At 50.0% G+C, this 19,785-nt stretch overlaps 1 protein-coding gene and 1 long non-coding RNA gene across 4 annotated transcripts in view; one reads left to right on the plus strand and one right to left on the minus strand.

The window, feature by feature from the left end:
• Positions 1 to 3,932: 3,932 nt before the first annotated feature.
• Positions 3,933 to 18,485, minus strand: MTRES1 (mitochondrial transcription rescue factor 1). 2 transcript variants are annotated; one of them, XM_008263334.4, is made up of 4 exons: positions 18,372 to 18,485; positions 10,389 to 10,866; positions 8,152 to 8,224; positions 3,933 to 4,192 (listed from the first exon to the last, which is right to left on the minus strand). In XM_008263334.4, exons 2-4 carry the CDS (start codon positions 10,853 to 10,855, stop codon positions 4,013 to 4,015), a joined length of 720 nt encoding a protein of 239 aa, XP_008261556.1. In that variant the 5' UTR covers positions 10,856 to 10,866; positions 18,372 to 18,485; the 3' UTR covers positions 3,933 to 4,012. The 2 variants fall into 2 exon arrangements, with proteins under 2 accessions (XP_008261556.1, XP_051711386.2); XM_051855426.2 differs by lacking the exon at positions 18,372 to 18,485 and adding an exon at positions 14,421 to 14,618.
• Positions 14,582 to 19,785, plus strand: part of LOC138849628 (uncharacterized) — a 42,317-nt gene continuing 37,113 nt past the window's right edge. For both annotated transcript variants that reach the window (XR_011388602.1, XR_011388601.1), the window contains exon 1: positions 14,582 to 19,323. This is a non-coding gene — a long non-coding RNA (uncharacterized lncRNA). The remainder of the gene's footprint in view (positions 19,324 to 19,785) is intronic.

The raw sequence follows: 19,785 nt of genomic DNA on the forward strand, positions 1-19,785 counted from the left end.
CTCCTGGGGTTTTGACGAGCTGCAAGCTTAGCCCAGGGACAGGTCCATACAGCCTGTGGGAGGCCCTTTGGGATGGCAGCCTTCTCTACTGATTGTGTTGGATGAGTCCAAAAGGTGCCCCACTGTGGCTTTAACCTCATCTTTGCTTTGTTTCCCTTGCAAGCCGAAGGAAAGGTGTCTGCGTTCTCCGAAGAAGCAGGCGAGGCTCAGGAATGAGGATCACCTATCCTGACCGCTACACAGAAAATGCCCACAGACCCGAGCTGTTCACCAACGAGTATGAGCAAAAAGGCCTTTAAAACAAACAAGGGCCAGCCAGCCTGCCCTTGAGAGAAATAGTGAAGTGCTGCTCTTGCGAAGCGGCATCCAGTTTCAGGGCCCTGTGGGAAATTCCAAGCAATCGATGGGTGACAGCTGTGGGTGAAAGGCAGGGCGGGCTTGCACCGTGTAAGAAAGGAGTGTTTGGGTGAACAGTCTCCTATCTGCACTACACCCGAGGAAGCTGGCTGATGCCAGGGGCCGAGTGGGGCGCTTCCGTGTGGCTCGGCAGGGAAGGCAGCAAGCATCCGGTTTCTGTGGTGGGAGGAGTCTGGCTTAAGCACCCCTGGGGGAGCAGGCTAAATGTGGCAGATGCACTTTGGAGTTTATTATGCATCAGTGAGAAGCTGCGGGTTAGATACCTGCAGTGCCATGGATGGAGCCTCAAGACCATTCTCAGTGAAAGAAGTTAGATAGTGAATGAAATATCTAGCAATCATTTGTCAAACTGAAAACATACTTACACAAAACATGTTTCACGAGACTGCATACGCACACAAAGACACCCACCGAACACACTAAAATGACTTACCAAGTGGGAGAAGATATGCTGAAACAGAACAGCAAGTGGGAAAATGCAACTTGTAGGGTGGACACTGGGGCAGTTCCCTAACGGAAAAACACACGGGTGTGGGTCCTTGGTCCACCCAATGGGTGCTGGTAAATATTTAACAACTGCTCCCAGGGCAAAGGAGAGATCCTGATTGGTAGAGTCTGCCGGTTTCCAAGTAAAGATATGTGACACACGGCAAGCAAAGCTGGACAACGCACCCTCTGCTGTCCCGAGTCTGCGCATGCAAATGCATCATTTCCTTTTTCACGCCCTGGCGAGCTCTGATGCTGTGGACTGGTAAGTCTCCAAAAGTAATTTTTTGAAACCAAAATATAAGGCAGAACTTCAGTGGAGTGTCATGTCACTTGCCTAAAACCCACTGCACACCCTTTAAATTGTTATTTATTTGAAAGGCAAACAGAAATCTCCCAACTGCTGGGTCCCTCTTCAGATGCCGCAACAGCTGGGGCTGGGCCAAGCCAAAGCCAGGAGCCAGCAACTCAAGGAAGGTCTCCACGTGGCGCACCCTTTAAGGTTAGGAACATATAGCATGCTCCTAACTGACATCTTTCTTCTGTCTCCTTGAAAAACAGTAATGATTCTTATGACTCTATCCCCCCCTAATTTGTATCTACTTTATTTATTTGAGAAAGAGAGAGATCCTCCAACTATGGGTTCACTCTCCAGTGCCCACAAAAGCCAGAGATGGGAAATGCCAAAGCCAGGAGCCAAGAACTCAGCCCAGGTCTCCAGTATGAGTGGCAGGGACCTGATGGTTCCTGAACTATTATTGCTCAAATAAACCATGACTTTAGAATAATCCCCAAATGCCTATTTCTACCCTGCAAATGCGAAAAGGATAATCCAACTCTTGCCTACCTAGATATGTAAATTTCCAGGAATGCAAGCAAATTCTACTTGGCAAGAAAACAGAATATGATTTTTTTTAGAAGAGACATGTGTCTTTTGAACAGATTACCATTATTAATAAAAAGGCCAGCTAGGCCTCTTCCAAAACAGTCATAATTTTAAATTGCTCTCAGCCTTTAAAATTGCAAAACCAGAAGCATTTTCAGACTTTCCTGGGTAGGCAAGAACACTACGCTAAAACCAACAAGCGAAAAACCCGTTTCCTCCTCATCCTGCTAGAGCAGGGTCTCTCCGGCTCTGTATCACTGACATTTTGAGTCAGACAGTTCTTGGTGGTGAGGGCTGTCTGGACGTCGCAGGATGCTGGGCATCAGCCCTGGTCTCCACCCACTGGGTGCCCAGGGCACCTCCTCAGCCATGACAACCCAAACCTGCTTCAGACGCTGCCACACGTCCCCGGGGGCAAAACCGGCCCCAGCTGAGAACCACTGCTTTAGAGTGTGTCCAGATGTTATCTGCCACCCTTTCCTACGTCGGTCACATTTTCACCACGAATGCCTTGGCAGGAGTGCATTTTAAAGGGCCATCATTGGGGTCATGAAATGAGTGAGTCGCAAGAGTTGCACAATGTTTATGAATTATGTTTCTGCTGCTTCTTGCATACGTTCCGAATCCCTGCACTGTAGACAGCTGTGAGAGATCTGTGTTTGCTGCCTGCCATGACCAAACCAACATTCTCTGTCATCAGATGTCTCTGAGCGGGTTGCACCCCGGCAAGCAGTTGAGTCAGCGTCCTGGGTGCCCGTGGAGCTTCACAAGGCCTTCCGTGAGCTTTCCGGCTGCTGTCAGCTCAGCTTGCCTCATAACAACACGTCACCGTTCCTTCTCCCCTGAGAGCCAACAAGGCAGGTGATCAGTATGCTGACCCCCATTTGGCCGGCGAGGAAACTGAGGTTCGGAGGGGTTAACCTATGAGCAGAGCAACCCACCTGACTAGTGGCAGGACCCCTGCCGCGCCGCCAGCTGAGCGTCAGGTGAGCGCCCCTCACCCCGCAAGTCTGTGTCCTCTCTAATCACGGGGGTGGGGGGAGGGAGAAGAAAATGAGACGTGTGAACACATAAGCGCCTGCGTTGTAACTAAGTCATGTAGCCACTGAACACGCCATTTTCACTGGTGACTCAGTAAAGCCACACTAACGAGTGGTGAAATAGAAAAGCTCCCTGTACCTGGCACAGTCTGTACCATTTCCTCCTGACAGTTTAAGCTTTTCAAATACAAATCTGAACCATGAGCTGGTGAGACTTCCAGACAGCTCCCTGCTCTGGTCAGGTGCCTTCCAGTCCCGGGGATGGGTGGCAGGTGAGAGCCCGCCCACAGTCTGCCAGAGAACCGCCCCTTCCCAGGGCCAGGCCACGGCTCCTGGGATTCCGCAGGCCGAGCTGCTTGTGTAGATGCCCCTGTCTCAGATGATGGAAATGTGTGCATGTGTTCCCCCAAGTACCCCTCTAGTGGTCCCCAAGTTAGAATGATCTGTTTGATTCTTTATTCTCCTTGAGAAAATACATAATTTGCTGCCTTTACCTGAAAATTAAACCCTCAGCTTATTACCCTAAACCAGGGGTCATCAAATTTGTTTGGTAAAAAGTCAGTATACGTTTTAGGTCTCTGCTGTATATTTTTAAAAACTGCTTGGAAAACGTAAAAACCATCCTTAGCTCAAGAGTCACCCAAAAAACAAGCCTCTGGCTGCCTTGGCGTATCGGCCCCTGCCCTAAGCAAACCACCGCAGATGGGCTGTGCCTTGCCCTTTGGCAGTAGCTGGAGCCCCCCACTCACTCAGACTGAAAGGAAAGAAGGCCCACACGCGGGGGAGGTGGCGAGAGGGCTTGCCCAGTGCTTCCTGCCTGGTGATCTGGGGGGTGCCCTTGACTTTGCTTGGTTTTGCCTTAAGCAGCCTGAACATGGGACAGCTGGCCCCCAGACAGGGAAAACCACCTAAATATAGACACTGAGGGTCTCAAGAGGTGGCCGCCGAGGGGCACACGGGGCCAGCCACTGGACCTCCCCGGGCCCGGTGCAGCCCGCACACGCCGCCGAAGGGCTCTCAGGCTGCTGAGGTCCACAGGACCCCCGAGGGAACCATCTCCGGGCATGCATCCAAGTTCCACCAAAGCCTCAGCGGACGCCGCAGATGGGACGAGAACTTTATTTTAACCAAAATGCCCTTCTCGGCGGCCCCGCCCCCACCGCCTCACTCCCAGGGCCGCCGTTTATTTAGACGGACTCTTCTTTGGCAGCGTTAGCCTCTTCCACCGTCGCAGCACCACTCTGTACTTCTCACTCTCCGTCTTCTCTTCAAATACTTTTTTCAGGAGAATCCGCATCACTGTCTCTGTTTCAGCTTCTTTATCCCCCCCAATGAGAAGATCCAATGTGTCTCCCACTTTCACCTGGAAATGAAAAGAAAATGGAGCCTTTATCACATGCGGGAGAACCCAGGCCAAGGCAGGCATCCTTGCTTGGCGCGTTCACCAGGTGATTGTCACACAGAGGAAGGACTGGGAGAAAAGGCCCGCCTCCTGTGGAACTGTCATTCGCCCCTAGTGCCTTGGCACAAAAGGGCCTCACCGGATGGCACATCAAATGCCAGGGGCTCAGTGTCCCCGCTTAGGAATAGACAACGGCCGCCTGCAGGCAGTCCCTGTGTGGGGCAGCTCAAACACACCTGCCGGGTGACTGCAGGGAGTACTTAAATGGATGCGTTTAGGTTGGTATCATTTGACACAGTGGCAGAGAACACATGCGCAGTAATTGCTACATGCACTGAGAGGACAATTTCCAGCGCCACACTTTTCTCTGATTTTAGCTGGGATGGGGATGGGGTAGTTGGCTGGAAATTAGTCACTTAAAATATTGGTCAGCAGTAGAGAAATCAAAGAGATCGCCCCAGTGAGCCCACTTAATCAAGAGAGACAAGCTTCAACTTAGAAAGGTAAAGTATCCCAGAATAAAGGGTAGAGACGCTCGAGCTGACTGGCTGTGAAGGGCCGAGGTCGGGTGGGTGCTTGTCCTCCCGGTTACCATGCCTGCATCCTGTGTCGGTTTGATGTTCAGCTCTAGCATCTGACTTCAGCTTCCTGCTAATGCAGACTCTGTGAAACAGCAGTGATGGCTCAAGTAGTTGGGTCCCTGCTACTCAGGTGGGAGACCTGGATTGAGTTTCTGGCTCTTGGCTTCAGCCTAGCTACTGTGGGCATTTAGGGAGTGACCTACAGGGTGGAAACTCTCTTTGTCTTTCTCTTTCTCTCCAACACATAATTTTTTTTAAATGGCTGAGATCAAATCCATTCTTACCCCAAAGTGAGTTTTAGGTTCAGCTAGAAGTTCAAGACACACCCTGAGGCTGTTATGTCAGCTCCAAGAGGATTTGGGTCTGGGCTGATGCTGTGGCCAGCCCATGACAGATACCTGGGATAGGCAGCTAAGGATCTCAGGAAGTCTGCTCAAATCCTCAAAGAGGGGCTACACAGACCCAGGTGCCACATGCTGCTGCTTCTACTACAACACAAGCCAGGGATGACTGGAGGCCACCTGGGCCCCCCCCCCCCCCCCGCACTGCTTCCAATTGTAGCAGCAACCCCGTGCATGGGCCACTGATCCCAAGTGGACACCCAAGTCTGTCCTCTGTCTTCTGTCTTCACCCAGTGAAGGGCTTCTCTTTCAGAATTCTGGTGTCAAATGCTTATTTAGTTTCTTTTCCAATGAACTTCAGACTGTCCAAACATGGTAGCTCACCAAGGCAAGCCTTTAATTATTCCCCACCCACTCAATACCTTCACAGTTAGTCTATAAGACAGGCACACATACATGGTGCCACCACACTGTGCTGGGCAAGCCAGGAAGCCCAGAGTAGCAGGTTGGGAAACTGAGGCAGGGGCCGATCTTCAACCATTAACTTCCTCCCCTCTGGGCTGAACAGAAGGCTCACAGCACAGTCAGGCATCAAGACCACTTCTCCTCTTGGGAGAGGAGGAGAGGGGAGTCCCGTACACCTGCAGATCTGCTGGGTTCAATTACAAAAATGACCACTTCAATCTGTGTGGACATTTTAAAAAGTCATTGTCTTCGCAAAGTCACCACAAGTCCTCGAACCCACCTTTACCTCTTATGGAATAACTTTATTTCATTAAAATTCTCTAATGAATGATATATGCATGTGACACAAAGTTCAGGAAGCAAAGGCACACAACAAGAGAAAGCAACCGTTCTCATATGCCCTTTCGTGTGTGTACTGTGCACGATGCCTTCCCTTTAAAAGAGCAGGCTACTGTGTGGCTGGAGAGCAAGTCCCCTGGGGGCTTCCTCCCAGAGCAGAGACTAGGGAATGGGTGCTGGTCCTTCCCCTCACTCATCCCAGGGAGAGAGGATTCAGGGCAGCTTCAATCCCATACGTGGGCTCCACACGCCCACTGCTCACATGGAGCCACCCAGCACCTGCTGCACTTGGGTTTTGCAGCTCACAGAGCAGCTCTGCTCACCTGCAGGCAGCCAGGGTTAGAGCGGCAGCATCAGACAAGTGCTGACCCTCCAGGGCGGCCGCCAGGCCTGGGCTCCACAGAGCAGGCCAAGGAAGGCCACGCATTCTTTATTCCCCTCCAAGACCCTGGCCGTCAGCAGACACAAAGCCAAACTGGCTGGGATTAGGGGCTGTTCCAAATATCTACATTTCAAATCTCCCTTTAGCTGCAGTTTCTATGGCTACCAGGCCTCCTAGTAACAAGGCAGCCGAGTGCTAATGCTGGCCTCTTCTTTGCTGACCCTCAGGAGAAATCTGGAAGGCAGCCGAGACAACAGAACACCCAAGGCAGAATGAAGCAGCAGCAATTAGGCTGCAGTTAACGATATTGCAAGGCACAGGTAGAAAGACTGGCCTGTGGGGTTTGTAATGAGACCTGGGCCAGGCAGGTGCTCGGGGACTCCAGAACAGGCCTCGCGTCGGGAGTCCTACAGCTGCGGCGTAGAGCGCTGGGCTATGGTCAGGAAAAAGCAATGAAGGGAGAAGGGCCTGTCTGGGGCACCCAGCTGCATGCAGCCCACGGAGCAGTGGCTGACGTGCCAGCGTCTGAACCTGCGGCCCAGCTGCTGTCAGAGGGATCGTGGGGCTGAGCCCGGCTTGGGGCCCTTTCCCTTCCTTCTGTCCTGTGAGAGTGTGGATGACCCCTGGGAGCACGCCCTGAAGGAAGCCTCAGCGCTCCCCCAGATGGACAGCTGACGGCTTCCCCGTCCAGTCTGTGTCCCAGGGAAGCAGGGTAAGACTCAGAGGTGGTGAAACACGAACGAGAGCAAAGGAAAACAGCTTCCAAAGTGTCTAACTGGTCTGGAGCATTCGGTCTCTGGACACTGAGATGATGCTTTCCAACACTCTGTGTCTTCCAGATGTTTTAAGGGTCCCTGTTAATTCTTGGTATCACTTTTCCCCAATTACGGAAGTGAGCCAAACTCAGGGTAAAAGAAAAAAAAATAAAAAAATAAAAAGCATGAGGAAATTTATATAACCCATAAAGCCCCACTCAATGATAGTTCCTTGTAGTAGTAACATTTTAATTCCAGGTATATGCAAACATGTTTATTTTTATAGAAATATGAATTTCTGGACAGTTTTTCACCTTGGGTGAAGATGCTGATTCAAATGCCTGGGTCCCACACTGGAGGACCTGGGTTCAATCTTCACCCGCCTCCAACTTCCTGCAACGGCAGACCCTGGGAGGCATCAATGATGGCTTAAGTAACTGTGTTCCTGCCTCTCACTGGGAGACCTGAATTGAGTTTTCGGCTCCTGGTTTCAGCCTGGCCAGGCCCTAGCTGTTGGGGGGGCATATAGGAAGTGAACCATCAGATGAAAGATCTGTCTTTGTTGCTGTCTTTCAAAAATAGCACTGATACAGACCTGTCAGAAAATACAGACTATCCTTTCTGACAGTTAAAGCAGCACATCTAAGAAGCGCTCAGTGGGTAGTGCTGGACTGAACAGGATTACACATCTGCTCAGGTAACACCAAACAACACTTCTATGTGAACCGAATGTTACTTTGCAATCCAATTATGATGATTCCATAGAGGCTAACATTCATAATCTAGGAGTTTAATTAATGGATTTTTGCTGGTCCTGATAGTAGCTCATCCTAACATTTGAAAGAAAAGGAGGAAAGCTGCCTCACAGCATCATTAGGGCTGCGAAGGAGAAACTGGCCTGTGTGGTTGGGGCTGGTGACTCCTAGCAGCCTGTGTGGGACCCCAGGACCTCAGGAAAGCTAAGGAGCCCGAGGGGAAACCTGGGGCAGCATTAACTGAGCACTAGCAGAGCAGCAGACAAAAACATCTGGATGTCATTACAGGTTTAATATCTCACCGTTCTGCTCTTCTTCCATAATTTTTCCCCATTCAGTCTGAGTTCACCTTTGTAGAATGCATCTTCCACTTTGCTATTAAAAAAAACCAAGTAGACAAAGTGCTTAAAAATATACAATTATACACATTCGCACAAAATACCTGCCATTATTGTTTATTCCAACAGTGATTCCCCACAAACTCTCCAGTTTGGGTGCCAGGAAAGTGAAAGTTGATTGCTTCCATATATACCCAGGACAGGGAGACCAGTGGGCCCTTCTGAGAGATGCTAAGGTGCTGTAAAGATCTGCTAGCACCATCATGCTCTTTACTTGATTTTTTATGTTTTAAGATTTACTCATTTATTAGAAAAGCAGAGTTAGAGACCTTCCATCCGCTAGTTCGCCCCCCAAGTGGCTATGATTTGGGCTGGGCCGGGCCAAAGCCAGGAGCCTGGAATGTCATCTGGGACTCCCATGTGGATGGCAGAGGCCCAAGTACTTACGCCATCTTCTGCTGCTTTCCTAGGCGCCATTAGCAGGGAGCTGGATCTGAAAGTAGAGCAGCCTCGACTTGAACCAGCACTCGTACTCAATGCTGGTGTTGCAGGTGGCGGCTTAACCCACTGCACCACAATGCCAGTCTTTGGCTGGGGTTCAACATACTTATGAAGCTCTGTTCCACACAGGGGCCTGGGGCGTTCCACCTGACTCCCAAGGCAGCAACTTCATGGTGAGGCTGTGGCTCTGGTGAGTCACAGTGACCAGAGTGAGTGGGCATCTCTTTCCCCTCTGATACCTGCTCTGGACTCACAGGAAGACCAGACATCACATATACGGTGAGGTCATTAAGAAATTCTCTGCCAGTCTGCACTGAACTGGAGAACTTCCAACCCAGTAGCTGCTGATGTCCAGGAATTTAAATCACTGGGGCAGCCAGACCAGCTGAGGGCTCAGACAAAAATCAGTGTCCTTCCCTTTTGATGACTGATGCCTGTGATTAATAAATTCATAAAAAATGGCAGCAGCTACTACTCTAAGAGAGGAGAGGTTCCTCTATGGGTCTGTCATATCTTAGAGAACATTCAACACATCCTGGTCATGATGCCAAGAGGGGGCCTGTGGGCTCAGTCATCTTTGAGTCTCCTTCACTTCACGGATTAAAAGTTAAACTATCCCATTAAATTAGGTCACACAGGTACAAGTTACACAAGGAAATCTTTCTGAACGTATTCATACCAGAACTCTTACCCTGTATGCAACATGCACACAATCAATGGCTGCTAAAGAAATCAATGACAATGAGGGTCCCTGTTCTCATATAGTTATTCTAATAGGGTGAGAATGAGAATATCAAGGAAACCTTGAAAGTTACACTTAAACATCTCTTTATTATATATGAACACACACAGCTTTCTCTTCATAACAGCTATCATATTGCATATACACTATGTGCCGGGTACAAATGCTTTAGCCGGATATTCATTTACTCCCAGTGACCACCTTCTAAACAGATTCTATTACCCTCATTTTACAGATGTAGAAACTGAGATGCAGAACATTTGAGTAACTTGCCCAACATCAGAGAGAGAATAATTGAGCCTCTGGTGGTCTGGTTCCAGAGCCTGCATTCTTAATCAATACTTTACATTCACCCTGTTGATTCTGAGAGGTACTGTCTCTCATTGTAGCATTTGTGAAATCCAGGTGCATTTTATGCTTGCTGTTATTAAATCGATGGAACATCTCACAGCCAGCTGTGCCTTAGAATCAAGAAAATACGGCACGTGGGACCTGCAGGCATGCGACTTCTTTGGAAATCAGTTTATTCATCTAAGATGACAGACAGGTGACCTATAAGGCCCTTTTGGAGTAGGTTTGATGCAGCAGTTAAGACTCCAGCACTCCATATTGAAGGGCCTGGGGTTGAGCTCTGGCTTGGCTTCCAATTCTAGCTTCCTGCTAACACGCACCATAGGAGGCAGCAGGTGATGGCTCAAGTACGTGGGTCCCTGCCACCCATGGGGGAGATCCAGACTGACTTGTGGGTTCCTGGCTTCAGCCAGGCTCAGCTCTGGCTGGTTGTGAGCATCTGGGGAATGAATAAACAGACAGAAGATTTCTGCCTTTCAAATAAATACTAAATCAAAATTATTGTTAAAGGTCTTTGCATTCGTTGTGGTTTCCCTTCACTATAATATGGCCTGACTTGTAATTATGCATTAAAACAAGATATTTTACAGTAAAATATCATACTCACTTTCTGCCAATATCGAGGCCTGTCTTCAGGATAACGTCGTACCGGAAAGACTGCACGACTTTCTCCAGATCTTTGTAGTCCCTGACCACACTGGGGTCATCCTGAAGCTCTTCTCCTGGCTCACTCATCTCATTATGATCACTCTCTTCATCAGAGTCCACGTCTTGCACTTTTTCCATAGTCTTTTTAGTGGATTTTTTAGAGCTTAGGTTACTTTTGAGTCTTATGGAAAATGGAAAAATATATTCTGGAGACACTGAAAGTCCTGGGATTCTCAGCGAGAAAACACTATGGAAAAGTGTCTTATGATTTGATGTGTTTAACTTGGTACTAGAAAAATACAAGTATTGATTCCAGGAAGCACAGAGTTTAAATGAAGGTGTCCCTCGGAGCATGCCCCAGAGTCCAACCCAGGCATCCGGCTTTCTTAAAACACCAGCAAGTAATCTCACACTGGTCATAGCCATGGTGCACAGACCTGGAAGAGACAATAACTCAGTTTTATTTCACAAGTGCAGTGACACGGTGTTCCTACAAAATAAATCGTACACAGTATGAGCACTTTATGTCAGTACTGTACTTATGCCCTCCCACAAGACTCTAGATCTATCGGCCTGCACGCACTGAAGACCATGCATCATACCATACTGAGTCTCCTTGCTACAATAAACGTGTTGAGCTCACGGGGTTGTGGCTGGGGGTGGGGAGCGGGTGGTGGTTGATGACATGCTAGAATGTGTGAAAGCGTTCTTTCTACTCTTCTCCCTCACCAAAAGCAGCTTTGGGTACTACTGGTTGTTATGGAAAAATATTATCAATAGTTTTCAATGATTTGTTTCAGAAAGAAAAGAAAATCCAGGGAGAAAGAATGCTTATTGACATAAGTTAGATATATACAATATTAACTTTGCCAAGGAAGAACACCGGAATACCACTTCATTAAACCCAGAGCGAATCTGTAAAGTTTATTTCAACCTCCATCCCAGCAAGTCAGGGATGGCAATGAGTAAATCAAACAGGTTTGCATTTCACCTCCTTTTGCATCTCTTTCCCAAACAAAGCCAACCACTGTTTTGTGACGATGGGACACCTCCAGAAGCGCATCGAGATGGTTTTAGAGAAGGGTTTCCACATGGTCAACAACCTTGTACTCCAGGTCTGCATTGGCTTTCTTTTGTGCCAAGGTTACGTTTCCTCATTTCCTTCCCTCCTTCCTTTGCAATCCATGTATAGCTACATCATAGTTCACATTTTTCATGAACTTTTTTGTTGTTGTTTAAATATTTATTTATCTATATATCTAATAAGGCAAAGTGACACAGAGAGAAACAGAAAGGAGGAAGAAAGAGATTTTTCCATCTATTAGTTCACTCCCTTAATGGCCACAACAGCCAGATCTGGGCTAGGCTGAAGCCAGCAGCCAGGAACTCAGGAGTCTCCCACAGGGATGGCAGGGACCTGAGCACATGAATCATTTTCTGCCATTTTCCCAGGCACATTAGCAGAAAGCTGGACTGGAAGCAGAGTAACCACACTCGAACCTGCACTCTGACACAAGATGCCGGCATCACAAGAGGAGGTTTAACCCATTGCACCACAAACTGCCCCAACACTGATTTCTCTGAAAATGATTCTCATGATTTTTCTCTCCTTCTTTCCATTAATCACAAAGCTGACAACAGTAATTATCCATATGACTCACTGGAAAACACAGAGCTATTGACTTCCAATTTATATTCAACATTTTGGGGCCTTATATTCCCAGCATGAATGAACAGACAACACAAGTCTTGGGACTCAGGACTTTAATCTTCAATGAGAAATAAAGCAGGTTTTTTTTTTTTTTTTTTTTTTTTATTGAAGAAGCAGAGAAGCAGAGATAGAGAGAAGGGGGTGGGAAGGGAGGAAGAGAGGGAGGGCAAGGGAGTGCCTCTGTTCACTGGTTCACTCTTCAAATGCCCACAATGGCAGGGCCTGAGTTGAGCCAAAGCCAGCAGCCAGGAACTCAATCTAGGTCTCCCATGTGGGTGGTAGGTACCCAGCCACTGCTGCTTCCCAGAGTCCAGCTCCCTGCTAATGCACCTGGGAAAGCAGCAGAGGGTGGTCCAAGTGCTTGGGCCCCTGCACCCATGTCAGAGACCCAGATGGAGTTCCAGGCTCCTGGCTTCAGCCTGGCCCAGCCCTGGCCATCATGGCCATCTAGGGAGTAAATGAGCAGATGGAAGATCTCTCTTTCTTCTTCTGTCTTCTGTCTTTCCCTCTCTTTCTGTAACTCTACCTTTCAAATAAATAAATCTTTAAAAGAAAAAAAAAAAACCTTCTTGAATGAAAGGCAACCTTCATTTACCAGAACACCAGAAAGAATGGGAAGTTTCAGGGGTGGTGGAATGACAGGACTTGCCACCAACTTGGAGGAAATCTTAAGAGGAGGCACAGAGAAGGAAGTGCTGGTAGGTAGGGGTTGAGTCTCATCTCTGCACCAGTCCCTCTGTGTCCATATTCCTCATCCGGAAAGCCTAGCTTTGAACCAACTGCACTTGCTTCCTTGAAGAGCGCCTGCATCTGATCTTGCCCCCTGCACATACTCCAGATAGCTCTATTTACCCACCCTTTTCTCACAGAGGGCGACAATTTAAAATCATACTCACGTGTAAAAATACCTAGCACACCACAGACACCAAACTGTCAAGTGTCATCCTTGTTTGTGTTACCTGTTCACTCCCTGACTTTGCAATCTGCTTCACTTTCTAGCAAACGCTGGCAAATTCTGAGCGTTTAGATGAAATGTATGAGACACAAAACTGAGAAAAGCCAATCACGTAATTTTTGCTGGAGATGATGCTCAGTTGGAGATACCAGCAGCAGACATGCAGGGCCACCAAGGAGGGGTCTGAGAACTGAGGTTCTGCCCCAGAACCTTGAACTGGTCAGGGTAGCCCTGAGTTGGGAGTGGGGAGTGCCAGAGGAGGGGTTAACCAGGGCCCCAGCTCCTCTTCAATCAGAGTGGTGCCACTGAATATTGGGCTCCTTGTCTTTCATTTGAGAAAAATAAGAGTAAAAAGAGAGGGCAGGCATTGGGTGGTAAAGACACTGCTTGGGATGCCTGTATTCTCTACCAGAGTGCCTGGGTTTGAGGCACAGCTGACCTCTCCATTTCAGCTCCCTGCTGATGTGAATCCTGGGAAGCAGCAGGTGGTAGCTCAGGTACTTGGGTCTCTACCACCCACATGGGAGACCCAGATTAAAATCCCAGCTCTGGCTGGCTTAACCTTGACCCAACACAGCAGTTGTGGAGAGTGAACAGGTGGATAGGAGATTGATGCCTCTTTCTCCTCTTCAAAAAAAAAAAAAAAAGCTGCTATTATTGACAAAGTTTCTGTCCTTTTGGCATGACCTCCTCCTCCCCTTTTTCTAGACTCTACCCAAGCCTCCTCCTCCTCCTCTTCCACCAACCCTTGCACTATCCAAGCTATTCCAGACTCTGGTCATCCCAATACCATGTGTCTTGTCACTTTCTAGTAAGTTCACTGGACTGTTCTGATCTCCCAAATGCTAGGGGTAGGGGCGGGGCAGGCATTGTGCCTTATTCTTCACTCCCAGCCCCCATCTGCTCAGCACACACTAAACTCAATGAATAGGGGGCAAGTGTTTACCCCAGTGGCTAGGCCGCCACTTGGGATGCTCACACCCCACATCCAGAGCACCTCAGTTTGAGTCACGACTGCACTCTCCATCCCAGTGTTTCCTGTTAATGACCATTCTGGAAGGCAGCAAGTGACGGCTCACATAGCTGGGTTCCTGCCACCCACATGGGCGATCTGGCCTGAATTTCTAGCTCCTGGCTTCAGCCTGGCCCAGCCCTCACTCTTTTGGGCATTTGGGGAGTGAACCAGCAGATGGGAGATCTCAGTCTGTCTCTCCATCTTTCAGACAAATTAAACAAAAAAAATTTTTTTGGAAGTTGCAGATTCAACTATTTAGAAATGAAAAAAGCATCTTGCCCACTCACTACATTTACGGCCACTCACTTACTCATACGTGGCCAGACCTCCATGTAAAACAGCCAGTTCTTATCCCCCAAGGAAGCGCCATTTAAGTGGAACATGGGCAAGTAAACCAGCCATCAGAGAGCGTGAATAGAAACAGGGCCAGAGGCCGGAGCCTGCACAAGCTGCAGCCTGGAGCAGGGACACCTAGGCGGAGGTCTGATGGCAGGGGCAGCCTGAAACCCATCTGTGGAGAGACAGCATTGTTACATCAGCATGCTGTTAACTCTCACTCAAAAACAAGTAGATGGACACGTCTCTTAACTCCACCATGCCCCAGGTCCTACCTATCTTGGCTCCTCTTTATGCCACAACTCCTCAGAAGTGTGGTCTATGCTCTCCTCAACTCCATGGCTTCCTAAATGCAGCACTTAACAAAGCTGATCACCCCCTCCTTTGTCACTCTGGGTTTGCCCCCTCACTGGGGACTGCTTCTCCAAGACTCCACCGCAGCCTTTCTCCCTGACATTCTGCTGCTGGTGGCCCTGGGACTGTCGCTGGTCCTCTTCTACTTTCCCAGAACTGACAGAAGTGGCTCACTGTGTGGAAACTGGACCGTTTGCTTTATGCGGAATTTCTGCTTTCTTCTAGAAGGCCGAAGTCTCAGTATGTTTTAGGCAGAGAGTGCCTACGTGATGAGCCTCCAGGAAAAATCCTGGGCAGTGACTCTCTCATAAGCTCTCCTGATAGACAACATCTCACATGTGAGGTCAGTTTGTTCCTGGAGGAAGCAAGTGTGTCCTAGGTGGCTCCACTGGGAGTGGACTCTTCAGCTACGCCAGTCCCTCCAGACTTGGTCTGGTGCAACTTTTCCCTTAGCTTATTTTGCTTCAGACTCTTTACTTGTAACAAATCACAGCCTCCTGATCCTCAGTTGAGTCCTCTTACTGAAATCAATAAACCTGGGGGTCTCCCCAGCACAACATCCAACCGCCTGTGTGACATCTCCACGTGGGTGCTCGACGGGCAGCTCCCGTTTAACCTGTCCACAAATAAACTCCTGCCACATGCCCAGCTCCAAATCCGCTCCACCTGCGGCCTTCGCTGACTTAGTGAGTGGCAGCTCCATCCTTCCGGCTGCTGAGTACAAAAGCTTCCAGTCATCCTTGGGTCTTCTCTGTCCCCACACTGAGGCGCACCACAGGAATTCCCATCAGCTCTATCTTCAACACAGGTATAGTAGTGGTATCTCACCACTTCCACTGCTACCACAGAGTCATGCTACTATCACCCACCACCAGCGGTGCCACAGAGGCTCCACTGGAGTGTTCTCCACAGAGCAACAAGATCCTTCTTTTCCTTCTTGTTTTCTTAAGAGACAGGCATCTTCCATCTACTGGTTCTCTCTCCAAATGCCCACAATGGTTGGGGGTGGGCCAGCCCAAAGCTGGGAGCCTGGAACTCACTCTGGGTTTCCTACCAGGGTGGCAGGGACCCAGTCACTTTACCCATCATCTGCTGCCTCCCAGGCTCTGCGTTAGCAGGATGCTGGGCCTGGAACCCAGGGACTCTGATATGGCATGCAGGTATCCAGTCACTTAATTGCTGTGCCAAATGTCTATTCTGTGAGTGATCCTTGCTAAGATTCATTTTATTTATTTGGAAGATAAGAGTGACAGCAGAAAGAGAGAAAGAGAGAGAGAGAGACAGAGAGAGAGAGAGAATCATTCATCTGCTGGTACTCACCGGATGGTTGCAACAGCCAGGGCTTGGCCAGGCTGAAACCAGGAGTCTGGAACTCAGCCAGGATCTCCCATGTGGGTGGTAGGGACCCAAGCACCCAGGCCATTTTCTTCTGCTTTCCTAGACACATTAGCAGGGAGTTGGACTGGAAGTGGAGCAGCCAAGACTTGAAACAGGGCTCTGATATGGGATGCCAGCATCGCAAGCAGTGCCTTAACCCGCTATGCCATAACGCGGGCTCCCCAGGAGTGATTCTTTTAAAAAGTCATACCAAGTCACTGCTTTCCTCGACCCCCTACAAAAGCTCTCACAGAGGTCCCTGAGGTCCCTGCCAGTGAACAGGCTCTAGATGATCTGACCTCATTTCCTGTCTGACCGCAGCTCCAGCCATGCTGGCCCTCCTCAGGCCCATACCATACACAACAGGCACATTTTGGACTATGAACTGCTTTCATCTGTTTTCTGTCACTTTAATGGAGTAACAAAGACCTGGCAATTTAAAAAAAAAAAAAAACAGAGGTTTATTTAGCTTATGGTTCTGGAGGCTGGCAAGTCCAAGATAAGGCACCAGCCTCTGGTGAGGGCTTTGCTGCTTTGTAACATGGCAGAGGAGATGACGATGAAGCAGGGCAAGTGTGCCTGAGGGCTTGCTTTATCATAAAACCACTGCCTTGGTAACCCACTGATCTGTGGGTGAAGGAGTTCACCCATGAGCACAGAACCCTCGTGACCCAATCGCCTTTCAGAGTCCACCTTTCAATGCTACTGCATGGGGGGGGGGGGCACGTTTTCCTAGCACATGACATAGCAGATGCAAGGCCACCACAAAACACACCAAAAACCTGAGTTAAGGAAAGGGTTATTGTCGGGTGGGGGAAGCCCGACAGGCCGGGGAGAGAGGGCGAGAGGGAGGAATCAGCAGAGAGAGCACCGTGCTGGAAGCAGGTCCTGTTAAACCTTTGCCAGAGGCAGGGAGGTAGAAGCATCTAATCCCATTGGGGGGGGGGGGAGGGGCTGACACCTGTGGTTGGGCCACCTGGTCACCAGGCTTCCAGCAATGGCACAGAGGGGATAGAGCCTAGGATGGTGTCCCGGGCATAGAGTGCAGCACAGACAAGACTACACCATTTTCCTAACAGCAGGGATCTGTGTTCCAGCTGTGCCTAGAACACTCTTGCCCTGGATATCTTCAATGCTAACTCCTCACCTGTAAGTCTTAAATGTCATCTCAGTAACCCTACCCACTCCAGCTCTATTCCATTCTGTCTCCCCAATCCCTAAACGTACCCCAGTTTCTCAGCACTCACCACCTGTTATCGGATTTCATGATTTAATATTGCTTGCCTGTTTCCCCCTCTAGACCATGAACTGCACAAGAGTAGCAATCTTCACCCCAGTTTTTTTTTTTTTTTTTCTTCCTTTTTTTCCTCCCCCACTGCTGCATCCCAAGGGTCCAGAGTAGCGTCTGGCATATGTTAAGTGCTTGAACACGTGTGCAAGGAAAGCAGACTGGCGGGACTGGCGCAACAAAATGAACCGAGAGAAGAACACACAAAGGTGGAGCTGGATCTCCAAGGGCCAATGTACACAAGTCTGGACCTGACCCAGACGGCGTGGGAGCCAAAGGAAGATCTTAGGTAGGGGCCATGACCCGACAGGAGTGCGTCTGAAAATAAAACTTAATCTCTTCGGCGGCGATGTGAACGGAGCAGGGGGATGATGAGGGCAGCCAGGCTGGAAGAGGTTCTGGGGGAGACCTTCGGCAGCGGTGTGAGCTAACCCAAGACTGAGCCGGGCACGGCCTGGCATACGGGGGGCGGCGCCGGCCTTGACCTGCAAGGGGCTGGGACTCCACCTTTGGAGAACCTAGCCTCAAGGCTGGCGTGCACCGTCGCTAAAACCCTCTCTCCTCGTGGACACCTCACTCGCCGACTGCTCCGACCAGCTCGGCTTCCCGGCGCTCCCTCCCCAGCCTCCGGGCTGCGCCCCTTTCCGAGCCCCCAAGGTCACAGGAAACCGGACACCTCCGTCCCCGGACTCCTGCTCTGCGTTTGGAGCCTCTGCCGGCCCGATCCCCTCGGCCTCTGTGCTCGCGGGGCGCCCCGAGGCCGACACGGCTCCGCGGAGACCCGGACAGGAGCGTAGGCGACACCGGGGGCTGCGGAGCCGCTCGGCTCTGCCCGCGCGCGCGTGCGGCCAAGTGAGCGAGGGGGCGCGGGCCGGGGGCGCGGCGCGCCGGTAGGGGCGCACTTACCTGCGCGTCAGGGCCGCTAGTCCCTCCCCGCGGCCGTCTCACGCCCGCCGGCCGCCTCCGAGCATGGCCCGCCTCTTCCGCCGGAGCCGGCGCGGCGAGAGCAGGTGGGCGGGGGACGCGGGCACGCACGGCGGCGGCACAGCGACCCCTGCTGGAGGCCGTGCCTCGGAGGACTGGGCGGGTAAGGGCGCGGGGAGAGCAGCCCCGGGCTCGGCCGGCGCGTGCGTGCTTCCAAGTGGTCCCTGCGAGCTGTTTTAAGGCACTGGTTCTTTCTCCGGAGTCAAACCTCTCTGAACTTCATCTTTGAGAATTCAAGACGTTGACTCCACAAAGATATCCGCTCATGCCGGAATTTAGAATATAAAAGAAGTTTCGACCGTCTTTTCAAGAATGAAGCGATTTGAAGGATCCAGAGAGTCGCACTTGCTTGTCCAGCGTACCTGTCATGCAGTAGGTGATTTCATGGCAAGGAAAAAAAAAATAGTCGCTGAAAAGTCTACTTGAACAGTGCACCTGTGGAAACAGCCCTTTTTAGATCTAACAAGACGAACCTATAATGAAGCATTTGCGGGGTCGGTGTTTCACCAAGTTTTACGTGTTCACATTAATGCTCATGGCGCTACCTGCTCTATTAAATTAGAATTAGGGGCAGGTGTTTGGCCTAGCGGTTAAGAAGCTGCTCGGGATTCTGTTAGCCTGGAGGGGTGGAATAGAAATTCTTGGCTTCCCACAAGAAGGAATTCAGAGGGAGACAGAGGTGCAGTGGTAAGCAAGGTTTAATGGGTAAGGCATCCGTCAGAACGAATGGGCACGTCTCCGGACGGAATCTGAGCGTGCCAAGCCATTCAGACTGGGGATAGCAAGGTTACCTAGTTTGATGAAGAGGATGCACCTGGCAAGCCAGGCAGGCAGCTCAGCGCGGAACTGAGAGAGCTACACCCGATAGACCAAGGTAAGTGTTTCAGGAGAGACTGAGCAGAGTCTGTATTCAGACTGAGGTTCACAAGGAATGGGGTTCAGTTCTTTTGTCCCCCCCCCACACACACTTTCTGGGTGAGAAGTAGGTAAAATTCCTGCTAAGGTTGTTATTAACCAGCGGTATGGGGCTGGGTAGGTCACCTGGCATCGGGCAGAGAGAATTCTAAGGTGCCTTCCCCAGGAGGAACGGTTTGGGCGGGGCTTTGCAGTGTAAAGTGGTGAAGTGCTGGGCTGGCTCCAAGGGTTGCTTTCCAGGCTGCTTTAAGTGCTGCGTTCCTTTCCACAGGGGCTCTGTTTTTCCAGGTCTCCTTTCACACAGGCTAATTTCCAACTTCCTACCTAACAATGCCAAATCCTATATTCTATGTGAGTCTCAGCTCTACTCCTAATTCCAGCTTCCTGCTGGTGTGCAAGTAGTCTTGGAGGCAGCAAGATG

This window comes from Oryctolagus cuniculus, chromosome 5 (genome assembly GCF_964237555.1).
Source record: "Oryctolagus cuniculus chromosome 5, mOryCun1.1, whole genome shotgun sequence".
NCBI lineage: Eukaryota > Metazoa > Chordata > Mammalia > Lagomorpha > Leporidae > Oryctolagus > Oryctolagus cuniculus.

What these genes read in the sequence shown, in the direction of transcription:
- MTRES1 (XM_051855426.2), bottom strand. Translation starts at nt 14,493, where the DNA reads ATGTTCCACTTAAATGGCGCTTCCTTGGGGGATAAGAACTGGCTGTTT. An exon ending in GGAGGTCTGGCCACGTATGA is followed by an intron (nt 10,867 to 14,420) that starts GTAAGTGAGTGG and finishes TGTCTCTTCCAG; the next exon opens with GTCTGTGCACCATGGCTATG. An exon ending in GGCCTCGATATTGGCAGAAA is followed by an intron (nt 8,225 to 10,388) that starts GTGAGTATGATA and finishes TTTTTTTAATAG; the next exon opens with CAAAGTGGAAGATGCATTCT.